We start from the raw sequence: 12,258 nt of genomic DNA, 5'->3' as shown, positions 1-12,258 counted from the left end.
TCATTTGACTTTCGGAATCGAATATCGACAGTCACGGGTGATGGTAGTTTAGATCATCAATCGTGCCCCCTGGGGTCCGTTAGCCCTAGGGCCTGGACAGAAAACAAAATAATTAACGACCCGTCCCCTCGCCAACTACGCGTTGTACGTACGTCGCGGAATTATAATCAATTCCTCTCATCGTTGTTAATTCTAGATTAATATTATGATATCGAAAATTGGCTTACAGCATTTTTTTGGAATTAATTTTCGTTAGAAGACATTAGCATTATTATTATTAGCCCATAAGTTCTTGAATTCCGACAGCCGCAGTGAGCCGCGTCGTGCGATAGATAGTATGTAATCATAAAGAAAACAATTAGGGGCGGGAATAATACCTGTTCACCCACACTGTAGTTGCCCGGAGATTAATGTTTTCCAAAAAATGTATTGAATGTAGATTGTAGAAGTACCAGAAGAAAATGGACGGACGTAATAATAATAATATTGTTGATGTTAGTTAACATTTTTGAAGACCGTCGTGATTTTCGTATCCATACCGCCATATCGATTTCAAGAGACATTTTCAAACGGTCGACGATATTTCGACGGTTTACGGTACTTACGTTTTAATCTCGAATGCCGTGTATTCTGGTCGAGTTTATGATAGGAACCCGTGAAGAAAACGTCTTGTTGTTTTGATAATATTATTATTTTATTATTATCTATCTATCTAATAGGTATTCGTATTCGACTATTAAATATTAATGTTTATTGCTAGTGGTATTGTTTGACGTGAAAGAACAGTTTTAGAATAAATTATCATGGAATTGGCTTAAGTACAGTGATTTTCTAATGGATCCATTTAATTTATCACGATACTTGAATTTAACTGTTCAAAGGGTTCAACCACCTGAAGAAAAGCCATTGCCTAAGGCTATAGAAAATGAAGAGGAAGAAGAAGATGACTGTAGCGATGAAGAAGATGATTTTAGTGGTAGCGAAGAAGATACAAACAAGACACCGGAAATTTCAAAAAATTCAGATAATTCCGAAGTATCTGATATTCCTACAACAATTGATGAAAACGTTGAAGTCAAATTAGGATCGGAACACATCGAAAATGAATCAGAAAATGAGAGCAATAACAAAGAACAAACTGATGAAGAAATTGAAGCCAACTCTAAACGGAAATCTGGCGAGGAAGAAGATGATCAAACCCCGAAAAAAGCCAAAATGAATGATGATAGTATGTACCTATATTTTATTTTGGTTATAAATATTTTTAATTAATTTATATTTTTACTTAGAAACCAGTGACGAAGATCCAGATAATCAATCTACATCCGAAAAACGACCAACCAATTTGAGACGAAATATTCGTGAGGTAATGGATGAAACAAAATTAGATGAATCGACCTTGGCTGCACAAAGACAAGAAATGGAAAGATTAAGGCGGGTTCAAGAGCAACAACGTATTATTAGAGACGTATGTATAATAAATAGTTTATTTTTAACAAAACTGTTTGGTTAATTAATTATTTTTAAAACATTAGGTCCAAAAACAAATTGCGATCAATAGACAAAATTCTAAAGCTCAGGATCGTGTTATGTCTTTGCTTCAAGGAGGAACTACATCATTAATTAAAAAAAGTTCTGCACCTACTGAACCACAAGTCCAACCTAAACCTAATACAATTGTGATATCCACTGATTCTGGATCACCACAGATATTTAATAAAAAAATGTTAGAAATATTAAAAAATCAACCAGACACTTTAAAAGAATGTAATGAAATTGATAAATTATCATCTATTGCTTCAAAACTTGGAGATGTTAGTGAACCACATATGGTAACGTCCTCTGTTTCAATTGCTCCAATAAAACCAGCAAAAATAGCCGAGGTTGTAACTATAAGTAGTGAAAGTGAAGAAGAAGGCTCTACGCAAAAACCTCAAAGCTCAGATGATGATTGTATATTAATATCCGGTGACGAAGAAGAAGAAGATATAGCAGATGATGATGCACACAATAGTGGTATGCACACAAACGATGCTTATAATCTACCAGATGAGTCTGGACGAGTTCTTATAAACGTTGGCCATCCAGATAATGAGCCAGATGTTTTCTTAGCTCCTCAAATTGCACGTATTATCAAACCTCACCAAATTGGAGGTGTAAGATTTTTGTTTGATAATGTGGTTGAATCTCTTGAAAGGTTTAAATCTTCTAAAGGATTTGGGTGCATACTTGCCCATTCTATGGGGTTAGGTAAAACACTTCAGGTAATTCATTAGTACTATTAAACTTGCTTTTTCTATACTTACTAAGTTCTAAAAGTATTGTTTTCAAAGTATGATTATTTTAAATCATTTAAATGTTATTCTTATAGGTTGTTTCATTTTGTGATGTTTTTTTAAGACATACGCCTGCAAAACATGTGTTGTGTATTATGCCTATAAATACTTTACAAAATTGGATGGCCGAATTTAATATGTGGCTTCCATTACCTGATGATCCTAAAAATTCTTCAGAAAATACAACTAATAGTGGTGATATTATTCATAGACAGTTTCCTCTATTTGTTCTTAATGACTTTCATAAGACTATATCAGCAAGAGGCAAAGTCATAGAAAGCTGGCGGGTTGAAGGTGGTGTTTTGCTTATGGGCTATGAGCTTTACCGGCAATTAACTTCTAGGAAACCAAGAAAAAAAAGAAATAAAAAACAAATTGATGACGACTTTTATGATGAAAAAAATAAACCATTGCTCGATGGTAAACATTTAATTTGCATATGGTTAAATAATTTTGAAGAAAATATTCTAATAATTTAATATTAAATTTTTTTTAGAAATGAGAGATGCATTAGTAAAACCTGGACCAGATTTAGTGATTTGTGATGAAGGGCATAGGATTAAAAATAGCCATGCTTCAACTTCACAATCTCTTAAGGAGATTGAAAGTCGTCGACGTGTAGTGTTAACTGGATATCCATTACAAAATAACTTATTAGAATATTGGTGTATGGTAGATTTTGTCCGTCCAAATTACTTGGGAACAAAAACTGAATTCAGTAACATGTTTGAAAGACCTATTCAAAATGGTCAATGTATTGACAGTACACCTCAAGATATTAGGTTGATGAGACATAGAGCACATGTTTTACATTCTCTTTTAGAAGGGTTTGTTCAACGAAGAAGTCATTCTGTATTAGAAAAAACATTACCACAAAAAGAAGAATTTGTTTTACTTGTTCGTATGACTCCATTACAACGATTGCTGTATGATCGATTCATGAATGAAGTTGTACGGAAAAAAGCTGTACCTAATCCGTTAAAAGCATTTGCAGTTTGTTGTAAAGTATGTTATTTAAAACAATAATATGTAATTTAAATATTAAATTTTTTATATTTATTTTACATGTTTAGATCTGGAACCATCCTGACATTCTATACTATTTTTTGAAAAAACGCTCATTGGATGAAGCTGAAATTGATTTAGATCTAGAAGAAGCTAGTACACCTTTGGGTACACCTTTAGGACCTACCCCAGCAACTTCTCCATCTGCAGCATCCAAACGATCTAGAAGTCGATGGCCAAAAGGAGGAGGAATAAATCCTAATTCTAAAGAATTAAAAAACAATCAAAATCGCAAGGTAATGAATATACATTTATTACATAAGTAATATCAGTTATCTTTTGTAAAATTTTTAAAGAGAAAATCAATAAAATTATTTTCATTACTTAAAAAAAATATTTCATAATTAGTTAAATTTAAGTATAAAAATTATTAATGGACAATTATTATTTAATTATTATCAAGAAAAGCATGGAATAGAGTTAATCTCAATCATATCTCCCCACACGACCACCAAAAAAAATTATCTAGTCATTCAAAAATTAAAATAATATAAATATTTTTAACTATTAAAATTGTAAATAAAATATGTTTAATACCGATTTGTAATGTTTACAAAGTGAAGAGTATTACATCAACTTTGAAATAATTTTTCTTAAAATGTTTATTTTATATTTGACATAGTTGTTGTAGGTATAACCAAAATTTTGATTTCTGGTGGCTTATAATTTGTTATATAGGGGGGCTTGTTAACTAAGACCCCTCAAAACTCATAAGTTTCATATTTTGATGATGTGTGTGTATACAGTTTTAGACTTTTTCAGAAATCTTCTTTTCATACAAATTATAATTATAATATGTTTATAAAACACTGGAAGCATTTTAATATTTTCCTAAAATTGTTGGGAGGAACACAACCCCGTTAGTTCCCCCTTGCTACATTTTATGTTCTAACAATAAATATAAAAAAAGGTTGACAATTGGATCCACTCTGCTGTACAGTAGTTATCGAGCATGTTGTTATGGATGTGTTACATTTTAATTCAACTATAAATCATTGTATACCAAAAATGATTCTGAGTGGAGATGTTGTGTTCACCTTTCATACTTGTATAAATAATTAAATTTAATAGTTAAAATAAAAAAATAAAAATCGAAAATATCTAATGGCTATAAATAGTGTAACTTTCCATTGAACTTATTCTTTTTGATAGATGCAGAAAAACTTTTTGGGGACCTTCTAATAAAATGTCTATGTTAGCTATGAAATGAAAAATTTTATAAATTTCTAACTGAATAATAATTTAAAACGCTTGCCAAGTCAGGGATCGGCATGTAAACTTTCTTGATTTTTAATTGTTTAGAAATTTATTAACTGATATCACACCCAAGCCAATGTATAACAATTTGAATCCAGAAAAATGTCTGTGTGGAACAGCCCTACAAAAAATCATTTTCATTTTCATTTAGTGAGAAAGATCTCTGAAACCAGAGAGCAGATTTCGTTGTTTGGGGTCTTGTTAGATTCACATTGGTTAGGAGAAGTGCAGTGAAGATTTTCAGAATTTTATCTTTAATAGTTATTCACTACAGAACATTAAAACAAATTTTATTGGGTGTTTTTTGATGTTTTTAGCTTTACAGCTTTGTAATGAATTAACAATTAAAGATTAAGTTCTGAAAATCTTCACTGCACTTCTTCTAGCCAAGACCCCAAACTACAAAAACCAGTTCTCCAGTTTCGGAAATCTACATTCCTAAATAAAAATCTAGCGAAAAATAATTCTTTTTTTTTATCTGTAAAAAATTTTTTTTTAAAAGATTGTAGTTCCACATTTAGTATCTACTTGATATAGTATCCCTTTTTAATGAGTTATCAACCAACTTTCTATCTATCATAGTTTAGGAAAAAAGTGATAAAATAGAAATTTTGGGGCTGTTAACGCCGACGTTTTTATGAATTCAAGTGGTTATACCGCTTGGGTGTGATATCAAATCTCTCATTAATATTTTATATTAAAGCTAGCTAAATTACCCACCTACTCATCATTACTGGGTTACATTTTATTATTTTTCTATTTAACACAAATTCTTGAAGTTTTCAATATTCAGACTTTTCAATTCAATTACCATATTTACTTGATTAAAAATCAAAATTTTTTATTTAAATTAATTTCAGAACATAAAAAAAGATCAAATGAAAACACCGGCTGTAGCAACAGTTATGCCAAATACGAGTAATAATCAACTTATTACTCCCACTACTCATAATCACAATACCTCAACTGTTACTCAATCTATTCAATCTAATCAATATGATGATTATTCCTCACAACCACAACAATATGGAGGTCAGGGAAATTACACAAATCAACAAGTGAACAGTTATAATCAAAATTATGATTCTTCTTATTGGAAAGAAGGAGGAAATTTTTACCGAGGTAATTCAGAATATTATCAATCTAATCAAGGTTCAGAAACAAAAAGTCAATATCCATATCCTCAAGATCCTAGACTAGAAGTTGGGGAAATTAGAATGGTAAAAAGTGAGCCAAGTTATCAAAACTATGAAGAAACCAGTTTCAGTGGTTCAAATGATCAAAATCGTGGATTTAATCAAGATACTACACAAGGAACACAGGAATCCGAACAACCATTACCCAACCAAGGTTTTTCTCCAGATGTCCAAAAAGGGAACCAAGGTTTTTCTCCAGATATTCAAAAAGTGAATCAAGGTCATTTTCCAACTCTGGGAATAAGTCAAGAGATTATACCTTGTCAAAGTATTTCCAACATTCCAGGATTGCAAGCAGATAATATTGATCAAATGGCAATATCAAAACATAAACCAAAAAATGTTCGAAATCGAAAACCTACTGTAAATAATAAACAGATCCAAAAAAATCAATCTATGATTGTAGCTAATTCAGGAATACATGTTGATAATAATTGGAACGATAATGATGGCAACTTAAAAAATCAACAAGTTATATCTAATTCTAAAGAAATATCATTTAGGCAAGCATTTAACCAAGGAAATAGTCAAGAAGTTCTTTCTAATAGCAACCAAGGATTGTTTGCAAACAATCAAGATGTTTTAACAAGTACTAATAAAGGAATATTTGGAAGCTCTTCAAGAACTAATGAAGATATTCAATTTAATAATAGTCATACATCTTTAACTGAAAGTAATAAAGGCATTTATGGGAGTGGCATAATAAAGCAGGGAAATGACAGTAGTACTGGTATGGCTGTTAGTTTCGAGGGTATATTTGACAGCAATCAAATTATGACAAATCATCAGAAAACCAACTTGAATCATCAGCGTGTGCAAAATTCTATTCCGACCAATATCAATTCACAGAATATTAATAATAGTTTGAGTAATCAGGGTACGTTGAGCAATCAATCTGCTATTCAAAATCGAATAACAAATCATCAAATAATTGATAACCCAAGGTTAATGAATAATAATCCTGTTAATCAAGGGATTAGAGGCCAAGGAATGTTGTTGTGTGATACTAATAACCAGGGACAATTAACAAGTAATCAAGGGGCTCAACATACTCATTCAATGACTATATCACATGAACATCAAGAAATCAATCAAACATTTGTCAATCAGCAGCAACAACAGCTACAACACCATCAACAACAACAACAACAACAACAACAACAGCAGCAGCAGCAGCACCAACATCAACATAATCAAGAACAACAGCAGTATCAAAATTCAGATAATGTAATGGCTAATCGTGGCCAGATTCCGATTAGGGAACCATTCATGAACCCTGATAATTCAAGTAATAACTATAACAATTATATGTTAGAACCCAATCAGCATATAACTAATCAAAATCATAATTATGGAACTATTTTACCTGACTCCTCGTTTCAAAATCCAAATATTTTGACCGATCAGATGTTACATGACCAAGAAATGTTGTTAGCTAATGATCAGGCTATGTTAAGTGTCCTTAACTCTACAACTGACGCCAATGAACAGGCACTATTGTATAACGCTATGGTTGGCCAGCCTGATGGACAGAGTTTGCTTGGTCTTTTAGAGCCGCCAAGCATGTTGAACAATCAAATTAATGAATATCAACCAGTCTATGGGCCATTGCCATCTAACGTCAAACCTGGGTTACCCGGAGGAGCTAAAACAGATCCTGAATCTAGTCAATATCCAAGAGCAACAAATATACAACAAATTACTGGAAGAGGGGTTGGTTTAATGTCTGGAGCTCATAATCAAAATGAAGTGAAAATGTATTCAGACTCTAATCGTTTCAATGTTTCAAATTCTAATGAATCTTATTCAAGATATTCAAATTATTCATCTATGTACCCTCCATACACTCCAAGTACTAGTACTCCATTGGGAAGTATATCTGATATACTAGATAATATTCCTGGACCTGAACGTATATATCAACCACCTGAACGTAAGAATCCAGCCCCTTGCACTATGACCAGCCAAAATGTAAATCCATTACCACCATTTCGTTCGTTAGACAATAAAACTAAATATGAATATGGTGGAAGTGGCAATAATACAGACATTGAACAATCTCATGATGAAAAAAGTACTTCGTTTTCTATAAACAAAGAATCAAGATCTATAGAAGATACCATGGATCCAAAAATAACAACATTAGAGGAAGGTGAAATAAAAAATCCCTCACTTTTAATTAAAAGTGGGAAGGAAGAACCAGGAATACCATATGATTGGGTAAGTTATTACTTATTACATCATTTTCAATCATCAATCGTATACATTATTGCATTATAATGAAATGGGTTTCAGGCAGTTGAATTATTTAATGATTATGTACCTGGTATGATTGAAGCTTCAGCAAAGATGTCATTGTTATTTGCGATTGTTGAAGAATCTGTTAGAATTGGTGATCGTGTTTTATTATTTAGCCAATCATTATTCACATTAGACTTGATTGAAGAATTTTTGCAACGAAATAAAATACCTGGAAAAGATGAACATTGGTGTCGAAATTGTGATTATTATCGTAAGTAGAACATTGCTCATACTTTTATTTTATATTTTATTAGTTTTAGTGTAAATAAAAAATTACAACTCAACTATTACGAAATATTTTATAGGTATATTTTAGATGCAGATTTTAATTTAGACCAAAAAGTATATTACGTTTATAATAATAAAATAATTCATATCTATTAATGTTTATTAATTATTATCATACAAATAATTCATCATTATTAGGTCTTGATGGCAGTACCTCTGCATCTGAACGTGAAAAGTTAATCAACGATTTCAATATCTGTAATACAGTCCATTTGTTTTTGGTATCAACACGTGCCGGATCGTTGGGCATTAATCTTGTTGGAGCAAATAGAGTAATTGTGTTTGATGCATCATGGAATCCTTGTCATGATACTCAAGCTGTATGCAGGGTTTACCGATATGGCCAGCAAAAACCATGTTTTGTATACAGATTAGTAACAGATAATTGTTTAGAAAAAAAAATCTACGATAGACAGATTAACAAACAGGTAATGGCAGATCGTGTTGTTGATGAATGCAATCCAGATGCCCATTTGTCTATCAAAGAAGTAACTAATTTATGTTGGGATGATGGAGAGTCTACACCAATCAAAGATTTTTCGTCACTCAAAGATAGTTATAGCGATGTAGTTGTAAAATATATTGTTGAGAATCTCAGTTCTGTGCTAACCAAGGTAAATTTTTATAAATTAAACATTGGAAGAGAATACACCACTCTTAAGATTATTATCTTTGTCGTCACTTATGTAACATAGCCAACAATTGTTAAAAACCACTATTCAATTATTCATGAGTTAATAACCATTTATGTCAACATGTTTTAGTTGTACATTATTCATGCAAAAGACAAAGATAACAAACTTAAGAATGAAGTCTTCTTGAAATTCAATTATATCATTCATTGTAGTTTATAATATTATTTTGCTTAATAATGTTTAGGAACCATTTCAACACGAATCATTGTTTGTGGACCGTAAAGACAAAAAATTATCACAGGCGGAAAAAAGGTTAGCCAAAAGGAGTTATGAAATGGAGAAAAAGGCAAACACCAGACCCATGTATTCATATTATGGTCAAAATACTACATCTTCATTGTATAGGTCAGAAGAAAAATATTAAAATATATATTTTTTGTAACCCCTTATTCAATACAATTATTTTATATAGAAATCAAATGGGTAAACCAATGGCTAGTGTACGTCCAATGCAATCAATGTCTAATACATCAGCAGTAATTGCTAGCAGAAATGCCCTAAACCGTAGATGGATACCAGCTGAAGTCTGGCAAAAACAGGGAATGAGTGCTCAAGAAATGACTTTACCACTTGGTAATTAATAACTACTATTGAACTTAAATTATTTAACTTCAAACACACCAACTGTGTGTTTCACGTTTCTAAAAACAGTGAATTTAATACTTATATATTAATATTTCTAAAGATGTTGTAATCCCAACAAATGCTGGTGATCGTGGTTCAATTGTATTGAAAGCTGGTCAAAAAGTAATGGTACTGAAAAGTCCTAAAGGAATTTATATGCAGCTGGAAAGCGGAAAAATAATTGCCATCCGTACATCAGCAAATAATAAACCTATTAATCCAACAGTACCTAGCCAACCATTCATCCCTCAACAACAATCTACTCATCCTTCTACAATGACTTATAATAGGCCTCAGCCATTAGAAAGTAGTTTTAATCCAGGACCTAAAAGCGGTTTGTAATTAATATAGTTCCTAATGTACAATATTATCTTTTTTATTTTATAAAATGAATGTATTCATTTTTCAGATGCTTCTATGCAACAATTACGAAACCGTTCAAATTTATTAAGAAATAATCCTAGCATTTCAATAACGCCTAAACATATACCGCCGCCGTCAAGATCTGTTCAATCTCCCTCATATATGCCACCAACTCATTCGTCTGCTGCTGTTTCACAACCAGCATCACCTGCTATACCATCGTCTTCTACATACCCTCCCAAATTACCTTCTTCAATAACATTAACAAAATTTGACCGACCTCATAAATCATCTGAAATAGGTATACAGGCTGATTCCGCTGCCAGTTCATGTTATGGACCTAGGTATCCACCAGAATATCCAAGATCATTTGATAAGTATCCTGTTAGAAATGAATACCCCCCAAGGTTGCCTCAATCTTATAATAATAATTATCCACCGCAATATCACCGTCCCTCTTCTTCGCAATAATACAATAAAAATTTGTTGTTTTTATTATAAGACTAAGTTTTATGTGTACATACAACAATGTAAATTTTTTTTTATGTATATGATTAGACATTTTAATCCTAAACGAAATATGTTATTTTGTACAAACATTTTATATAAAAAAAAAAGAGAAAAAAACGTTTAAAACTCGAGCAAAAATAACTTGTCAGTATTTTCCTAAACTATTTAAAATTTATACTTTGGATATTTAATACTATCAAGCATTTTTTTCTTGCATGTTCCTGTTTCTTCAAAATTATATTATAATAATCATAATCTATGTTTAAAACAATAAATTAATTTGGTTATTAATCAGTGTGAGTAGCGGAATAATAATTGATGATAGACTTATTAATATTTTAAATATGTTTATATTATTGTTTAATTCATGTTTGTTGACATTGTTATACATAATTTTTTTTTTAATGATCGATCTAAGTTATTTAAAAAATATATTTATTATGTTTTTTATGTCAAAATTATACTACTTTAAACGAGTATATAAGTAATTATAAACTTTAGATATTTAGGTAAAATGTAAGTGTGTTTAAAAAAAAATAGATAAAACTTAAATTAATACAGTTTATAATGCTAATTGTTATTTTGATCCTTTAAGTATACTCTTATCTAAATTAAAATAGGTTCCAAAATTAAACTTATTTAATTTAAATTGCTTATTTAGTAAAAAAAAATAAAAAAAATTTGATTCTGATTAATTTATAATGTTATAACATCAGTTCATTGAAGTTTGAGACTACAAATTATTTTCCTAGTAATATCCACATAATAAATTGTTTATGTGGAAGCAAGGCGATCGAACCTGTTGAATATTATTTTCTGTGGTTCTATATAATATATATTTATTGAAATTCTGTTACCTATGCATATTTTATTTAAATAAAAAAATATTAAATAATTATCAAAACAGTTATTGTGTCAATATTATAAATATTTAGAAAGTAATTAATGTAAAAAAAAAAAAAATGTTTGTAGACCCCATTAATGTATATTGAACACTATTATACAAATATATTATGCAAGGATGTTATTTCAGAATTTTGTGAATTTTTGTGTTTTAACGCTAAAACATTTACCAATAGTCAACAATAATCTGATTCAATTGAAAAATTGAATTATTCATATTTATAAACTATTACCTAATCCCGTGCACTTTGTTGCCCGGCAACCTATAATTATTATCATAATAGCTTCCAAACCCATAGCGACCACTCATAAACAAAAATCTCCGTCAGTAATCTTAAAATCCCTGTCTAAGATCCTCCATTTCTAAATTAGCATATCTTTTGCCCAGAGGTCTAATCTATCTCTACCAAATTTCATCAAAATCAATTCAGCTGTTAAGGAATGCAAAAAGGACACACAGACAGGCAAACATTCATTTTTATATATACATATATAGACTATAAAACAACATTTTGATAGTTGATCAGTTTTTCTTTAATACAAATTGAAGGGGAGGGAGTAAGTACAAAATTCAAAAAGATACTAATATTTTTAATAACTAAATGATTAAGCAAAAGGAAATTCAGAAGACAATTTAATATAGTTGATATTGAAGTACACTTAAAATGTTCAATAAAAATATCTGTTAGAAAATTGAAATATTCAAAAACTGATGGCGCT

At 30.5% G+C, this 12,258-nt stretch overlaps 1 protein-coding gene across 1 annotated transcript; it reads left to right on the top strand.

Moving 5' to 3' along the window:
- The first annotated feature begins 393 nt into the window (after positions 1–393).
- On the top strand, positions 394–11,890 carry LOC132941790 (helicase ARIP4). The gene is made up of 13 exons (XM_061009962.1): positions 394–1,228; positions 1,290–1,468; positions 1,536–2,264; positions 2,372–2,756; positions 2,833–3,341; positions 3,410–3,637; positions 5,519–8,074; positions 8,150–8,366; positions 8,582–9,057; positions 9,323–9,483; positions 9,551–9,711; positions 9,824–10,096; positions 10,172–11,890. The coding sequence occupies exons 1-13, from the start codon at positions 835–837 to the stop codon at positions 10,594–10,596; spliced, it is 6,693 nt and encodes a 2,230-aa protein (XP_060865945.1). The 5' UTR covers positions 394–834; the 3' UTR covers positions 10,597–11,890.
- The last annotated feature ends 368 nt before the right edge of the window (positions 11,891–12,258 follow it).

Source organism: Metopolophium dirhodum, chromosome 3 (genome assembly GCF_019925205.1).
Source record: "Metopolophium dirhodum isolate CAU chromosome 3, ASM1992520v1, whole genome shotgun sequence".
NCBI lineage: Eukaryota > Metazoa > Arthropoda > Insecta > Hemiptera > Aphididae > Metopolophium > Metopolophium dirhodum.
Note: the sequence above shows the minus strand (reverse complement) of the source record. Positions and strands in the feature narration are given on the sequence as shown.